The sequence below is a fragment of the Nannospalax galili genome, unplaced genomic scaffold (genome assembly GCF_000622305.1).
Source record: "Nannospalax galili isolate Female #2095 unplaced genomic scaffold, S.galili_v1.0 scaffold648, whole genome shotgun sequence".
Taxonomy (NCBI): Eukaryota; Metazoa; Chordata; class Mammalia; order Rodentia; family Spalacidae; genus Nannospalax; species Nannospalax galili.
This window is the reverse complement of record NW_008360311.1, coordinates 4243027-4250319: the sequence shown is the minus strand read 5'-3', so window position 1 is coordinate 4250319 and position 7293 is coordinate 4243027. Positions and strand designations below refer to the sequence as shown.

The following is a 7293-nucleotide window of genomic DNA, read 5'->3' as shown; positions in this document are numbered from 1 at the left end:
TGTGTATGAGTGTTTTGCCTGTATGTATGTAAGTGCACCCATGTTGTGCAATGGCTGTGGAGGCCAGAAGACAGCACTGGATCCCTTGGAACTCAAGTTATGAATAGTTGTTAGCTGCCATGTAGGTGCTGAGCACAGATCCTAGGTCCTCTACAAGAGCAGTCAGTGCTCCTAACCACTGAACCATCTCTCCAGCTCTGAGATCTAGTACATCTTAAATATATACACGTTGACTATCCCTTCTCCAAAATACTTGAGACCATGAGATGTTTCAGATTTGCATAATTTTATTGGCTGGGTATCCTCAAGCTTTGAAAGATCTTACTGGCACTGAAAGTTTCAAGATTTTAGAGCACTTCAGATTTTTGGATACGCATGCTCAGCCTACTATAAGATAAACATCCATTAAACAAATAATTACTGAAAACTAAGTATTTGAAAAAGCAATGAATCTGCAATTTATAGAAAGCACTCAGAGTAATCAAAAACTCTTATTTCAGGGTGCTGTCTACAAATCACTTTTCACTGAAAGCACTTTTAGAGAAGACAGGCTAGAGCCTGACAGAACCTGAGAGAAACCTAGTTTGCGATGTTCATAGACAACCTAAAGAAATGAGAACGAGGCAAATACATTTAACACAGATTTAGTAATTGCTCACGAGGGCATTATGCTATAATTTCAATATGAGATATTATAAACAAGTTAAAAGACCACTAAAACAAGATGATAGGTTCACAAATATCCACCTAATAACAGAGTAAATTGAAAAGCAAAAGGCTATGCCTAAAGTTACATAATTGTGCACATATGGTGTGAGATTTTTTTTTAAAAAGTCTAATGGTCACAACACACAAAATCAAGAGAACTGAAAAACATGGTGAAACTGATAATAAAATTTTACAATTAAATCAACTCAATTCTGCCTCATTGCTTACAACTAATATCCAAACTCATCAAGCCTAACGTTACTTACTGAGAGATCCCTGCCTATGCCACATTTCCGTTCCCTACAACACACTTTGTTGATGAGTCATGCTACTTTTGGATTTTTACTTTGCTATCAGTATGAACCTGTAATGCCACCCCAACAGTCATGTGCAAAAGCCCATTCCTTCCTCAATAGACAGACAGCTAAAATCACGTGCAGAGTTCTCAAGTATCCAAGGTTATGAAAGTCTTCAGAGACTCAACTTCTAGACCCTCAGTTTCTACATACATCTATTTCCAAAGCTGCTCTGAGAAGGCTGAGGTTCTCCCTTCTATCACCTTCATCACCTCCTTCTACTTTACAAAAGAAAGGCGTTCTCATGTCCCCATCTTACACTGTGCAGTCACAAGATACACACACTTCTGGGTGTTCAAGTATTTTTGAATAAAAACAAAAATTCAGTGGTGCCCTAACTATGAGACAATCAGGACTATAAGGCACCACAAACACCCAAAATCCATTTCTAAAAGATTTTCAATAGATTTTACTTTTTGCTTAAAATAATAATACTTAGTTTCTAACAATCACAAACTAAATCAGCCCAAAAGATCACAGAAACTAGTAATTTACGCTTTCTGCAGTACTATAATAGGGCGATAACTTTTCAAGCGCACACTTAAATTACATTAGGATAAATTCTGGGGCTAAATACAATGAAAATAAGTTCAAAGGGAAAAAGCAACTATGTAGAATGCTTAACAGCTAAAGAAGAATATGTTGCTAAAAATAAAGGACCCTGAGGGCTGGAGAGATGGCTCAAAGGTTTTGAACACTGGCTGCTCTTATAGAGGTCATGGATTCAGTTCCCAACAGCCACATAATGGCTAAAAAACATGTTAACTCCAGTTACAGGGGATTCGACACCCTCTTCTGGCATCCCCAGGAACTGCATGCACATGGCACACAAAACACTCATACACATACATGAGATTAAAAAAATAAAGGATACAGTTACCAAGTTACTACACTATATTCTGAGATGGACTTCAAAGATTACTATAGCTTTTTCTTTTGGGGGGCGGGGGTAACAGGTCTCCCTGTAGCCCCAGCTGTCCTGGAACTCACTATGTAGACCAGGCTGGCCTTGAACTCACAGAGATCCACCTGCCTCTGTCTCCCAAGTGCTGGGTCAAAAGATGTCAGATCCCCTGTAATTGCAGTTCTGGATGTTTATTAGCTGCCATGTGGGTGCTGGGAATTGAACCCAGGTCCTCTGCAAGATCAGTCAATGTTCTTAACTGCTGAGCTGTTTCTCCAGCACCTATTATAGCATTTTTAAGATGTTAATATTCACAATGTGGCCAGAAATTAAATCATTTGCATCTGACATTATAATAAAAACCTTTAGATACTAATATTAAAACACACAAGAGGGGACTGGAGAGATGGCTCAGTGGTTAAGAGCACTGACTGCTCTTGCAGAGGACCCGGGTTCGATTCCCAGCACCCACACGGCAGTGACGAACCACCCTTAACTCCAGTTCCAGGGGAATCCGAAGCCCTCTTGTGACCTCCACAGCATTGCATGACACAGGTGCACTCATACATGCAGACAATACACTCAAACACATAAAATAGATATTTAAAAAACCACACACACAAAAGAATAATCAAATTTCTATCTTACAAACATCAGTGGAGATGGGGAAACTAAAAGTACATTTAAGAGACTTGTTGACATAGGGAAGATTTTAGAGTCCAGGCAGGACTAGGGAAAGGGAATGCTAAAAATAGAACAGATCCAATATGTGGCAAAGAGGCTGAACCACTGCGATGAAGAGAAAACAATGGATTCAAGTGAGTTCAAGGAAGCCTTTTCTTTTTTGTGTTTTTTTGAGACAGGATCTCCCTTTAGCCCCAGCTGGCCTGGAACTCGGACCAGACTGGCCCTACTCACAGAGATCCACCTGCCTCTGCCTCCCAAGGTGTGTACCACCACACCTGGCTCTCAAGGAAAAAATTTTTTTTTAATTTTATTTATTATTTTTATGTGTATGAGTGTATTGCCTGTATATGTGAGTGCACCCGTGTGGTGCAATGCCGTGGAGGTCAGAAGAGGGCGTGGGATTCCCCTGGAATTGGAGTTAAGGATGGTTCGTAGCCACCATGTGGGTGCTGGGAATCGAACCTGGGTCCTCTGCAAGAGCAGTCAGCTTTTAACTGCTGGGCCATCTCTCCAGCCCCTCAAGGAAAAAATTTTTTTAATTATTATTTTTTATTTTATGTATATGACTCTATCACCTGCATGTATGTAGGTGAACCCATGTAGTGCTTGGATGTCAGAAGCAGGCTCTGGGAATCGAACCTGGATCCTCTGCAAGAGCAGCAGTGCTGTTAACTGCTGAGCATCTCTCCAGCCCTAAGGGAACTTTTTGAGTGTGTTAATAGTGAGGAATATTGAGTCCGAGAAGTTTCTGGTGAGGAACACTAGTTTAAAATAAACATCACTCCCTAAAGTAAGTGATACCGAAGGCTTGGGGAAAAAGCAAACTCAGTTTGGGGCGTTTGAATCTGAGACGCTCATGAGTCTGCGAAAATGAACAGCTTTTAAAAAACGATCCAAAATAGAAGGAATGGAAGATTGTGGGTGGTGGAAGCTCTACTTACGGCTACCAATCCACGGGAGTGGGGACCAAACATGCCACACCAACACTGGAGAGGAAACGGTAGATTTCAGGAGGTAGCATAAACGAATTCCAGTGCGTGACACTAACAATGGTTATTTGTGAACAGGAGAAGGGGAGAGAAAAAAAAAACCGGCAGACAGAAAATGTCACATACAAAAGCTGAATGAATAGATTCCCACAGGTCACAAAAAAAGGAGGTGGAATCCAAACTCGGGCGCTCGCACCCGAGGACCGCCACTCCACTCCCCACGCGGGTATCCCAGGAGAGGGATCGGTCATAAAGTTTAGCGGGGAGCAGGAAGACTACTCATATTCTCCAAGTTCTTCAAAGACTGAGGGTGCCGACGCCCACCGTTCCGCAGACTCTAACCCTGCAGACGAGCAGGCGCTGCACACATTCGCGGGAACATGGCCGAATGCCACCGTGGGGGGAAATAGCTGTGATTCAGGTTGGGACCATCTACAGCAGCTAAGACGTCTGCAGCAGTAACCTGCAAGGTCCCCACGGCGCTGCGCGCGAGGTGCACCAGGGGCACCTTCCGACCCTGCGGCGACGGGGGAGGGAGGGGGCTGCGCAGCCGGGGGAGCACTTCGCCCGCCCCGGCCGGCCCCCGCCCCCAACTCCCACCCCGCACGCGCTCGGCAGCTACAGCGCGGCACTGACGTCAGCAGCGGGGGGCCAGCGCGGCTTCGACGCCCCTCCTCCGGCCTACCACGCGGTGGGAGCCCGACTACGAGGAGGGCGTCCGGGGACCGCGGCTCCCAGCTCCGCGGTGGCCCTCGGCCTCACCGACCCACCGGAGAACGCGAGGCCCGGATCCAGCGGGAATCGGCCGCGCGCCAAGGCGGAGCGCGGGGGGGGGGCGGCGCCGGCCCGCAGGACCGTTACTCACCGAGCCTCGGCGCGCCGAACTGCGGCTGGCGGAGCACCGAGTTGAAGAGCATCTGGGCCCGAGGGGAGGCTCGCCTGAGGGAGAAGCCGCGGGGATCGCCCCGAGTCCCGCAGACGCGGCAGCCCGCGAGCTCCACACCGCGACGCGGACTCACCTCCAACTCCCGCCACTGTAAGCCCCGGCCGCCAAACTCCGCGCCAAACTGACGTCACGCCCGCTGATTGGCTCTCGCCCCCGCGTCCGGGTGCCTCGCCGTCGCTTCTCCCTCCTAAGCCCCGCCTCCTTCGCGCCGAACCGCGGGAACCTGGAGCCGGGGAGTCGCCTGTGCGCCTGCGCGGGGGGCCCGCTGGGCCGCTGGCGAATCGCGGTACGAGCAGGGTGCATGCGTACCGCGTCCCGAGGCGCGCGGAGGGAAAAATCCGCGAGAGTGCGGTGGCGGAAGATGGCGGTGCGGAGTCAGAATTTGTTATCTTTGTGACTAGCCGAGTCGACTCAGTGTTCGGGTCATGGCGGCCAACTCTACCAAGTCTTTCCTGGCGGACGCCGGCTATGGCGAACAAGAGCTGGATGCCAACTCTGCTCTGATGGAACTGGACAAAGGTCAGTAGACCGGGTGGACGTCTGGGGGCCGTAGCGCCACCCTGCGGCGGCCGCCGCGCAAGGTCGGAGGGCGCGTGCGCCGCGCGGCGGGTGGGGCGGGGCGCGCCTGGGTGCTTGCAGGCTTGCTGCGGGCATGGCAGCGCATCGCTGCCCACGTGGCCCGCTGCAAGGCACGGCCTCCCGATTTTCCAAGCAGTGCAAATGGCTACTTTGTGAAAGTACTGAATTGTGAGGTTCTTTCCGGTAGATTCCGTGGAGACGAGGTGGACCTCGAGCTTGCTGGGTGATTTCGCGCGGCCGTGGTAGCGGTGTCAGCTGCGAGTTCCAGGATAGGTTCCTCGCGGCCGAGACCACCCGAAAAGCATGGCGGGGCACGCTTATTCACAGCAAAGTTCCGCGAGTTGCCTGTGCTTGCACAGCTTAGAGAAGGAACTCCTAACTTTGCGCTTAGGAGTCGAGTTCCAGTTCTGCCAGTGGAAAAGTAACTTAATTCTCATCTAGCCTCGGTTCATCTACCAAGTGGGTACAGTACCACCGAGCTGACCACGTAAGGCGTAAATGACACTGGATGCAGAAAATGTGTTTGTGGTACTGGAGAGATGGCTCAGTGTTAAGAGCACTGGCTGCCCTTGCAGAGGACCAGGATTTGAGTCCCAGAACCCACATGGCAGCTAACAACTATCCATAACTCCAGTTCCAGGGAATCTGATGCCTTCTGACCTCCTCCGACGTTGCACAACACAGGTGTACTTACATGCAGACAATGCGCTCGCTCATACACATAAACGTAATAAGGGGCTGGACAGATGGCTCAGCCAGTTAGAGAACCGCCTACGCTTGCAGAAGCCCAGGGTTTGATTTCCAGCATCCACATGGCAGCTAACCACTGTCTATAACTCCAGTTCCTGGGGATCTGTCACCCTCTTCTGACCTGCGGCATTGCACAGTGCTGGTGCACTTACATTCAGGCAACACACTCATACACATAAAATAATAGTATTTTATAAAAGTAATAAAATTTTTTTAAAAAGATATGTTTATTAAATGGAGACATGCTTTCTTTTTAGACATGGATAAGGGACACGGTGGAAAATATTTATCCATAAAGAGCATACGTAATATAAAGCCTTTGTCTCAGTGTACTTCAGAGACTTTTTACTGTGAGGAAACAGGTTATCAGCTGCCATACACTTAGTTCTTGGTTACCTGCAGCCACTGTATAATGTTCGGAGACCTGGACTAGATGTTATAAGGATCTGTCCCTAAGGCCATTTTGAGTCAATTTTGCAGTTCAGTGACTTGGACGGGTGTCTATTGACTTTTGGGAAACTTAAAAAAAAAAAGAAAAGACTTAGTCAAGTGTGGCTGTACACCCCTTTAATTCGAACACTTGGGAGGCAGAGACAGGCAGATTTCTGTGAGTTCCAGGCCAGGTGGGGTTACAGGGAGACCCTGTCTCAGAAAACAAACCAATAAAAGGTTGATTTTTTTTTTTTTTAAATGTGTATGTGTATTTGCCTGCCTAAGTTTTTGTACACCACATGTGCATAGGGTCCTGTGGAGGCCAGAAGAGGGCATGAGACCCCCTGGAACTGGAGCTACAGGTGGTAGTGAGTCCCTCCCCTGTCAGGTACGCGTGGGGACAGAACCCTGGTCCTCTGAAACCGCAGTATCCATCTTTCTACAGTAGGAGTTCTTACTCCTAGTCCTTTTTTTTTTTTGACATATTTATTTTATGAGTGGTTTGCCTGCATGTATGTAGGTACACCCATGTGTGAAATTCTCTTGGAGGTCAGACGAGGGCATCAGATCCCCTGGAAGTGGAGTTAGGAACAGTTAGTTGTTAGCTGCCATGTGGGTACTGGTAACTGAACCTGAGTCCTCTGCAAGACCAGTATTTGCTCTTAACTGCTAAGCCATCCATCTCTCCAGTTCCCGGTATGCACTTTTTTTTTTAATGGTAACATTTTTAATTGAACTTTTTTTTTTAATTGTACAGTTGTATGGGGTTGCTGTACGTAAGTGTTGGTCCAATTTTTAATTTAGTTATTTAATTTTTTGAGATGGTCTTATGTAGTCCAGGTTGGCCTCAAACTCCCTGTGTACCCAAGGATGACTTTGAACTTTTGATCCTCTATGCCTCAACTTCCCAAATGCTGGGATTGCAAGTGTGCACCTCAACTT

General features: G+C 47.8%; 2 protein-coding genes across 4 annotated transcripts in view; one reads left to right on the top strand and one right to left on the bottom strand.

The window, feature by feature from the left end:
* The window catches only part of Dtl (denticleless E3 ubiquitin protein ligase homolog), a 47316-nt gene extending 42524 nt beyond the window's left edge, over window positions 1-4792 (bottom strand). Inside the window, exon 1 of one of the 2 annotated variants that reach the window (XM_029559458.1) lies at window positions 4664-4792. Coding sequence is in view for 1 of the 2 variants with exons in the window: in XM_008824823.3 (XP_008823045.1) it covers window positions 4510-4561 (52 nt within the window). In the remaining variant the exon portion in view is untranslated. Of the gene's footprint in view, window positions 1-4509 lie in introns of both variants that reach the window. The other variant, XM_008824823.3, reaches the window with a different exon arrangement.
* A 38-nt stretch (window positions 4793-4830) lies between these two features.
* The window catches only part of Ints7 (integrator complex subunit 7), a 72165-nt gene continuing 69702 nt past the window's right edge, over window positions 4831-7293 (top strand). Inside the window, exon 1 of one of the 2 annotated variants that reach the window (XM_008824822.3) lies at window positions 4831-5109. In XM_008824822.3, coding sequence (XP_008823044.1) covers window positions 5016-5109 — 94 coding nt within the window. In that variant the 5' untranslated portion in view covers window positions 4831-5015. The remainder of the gene's footprint in view (window positions 5110-7293) is intronic. The other variant, XR_003848031.1, reaches the window with a different exon arrangement.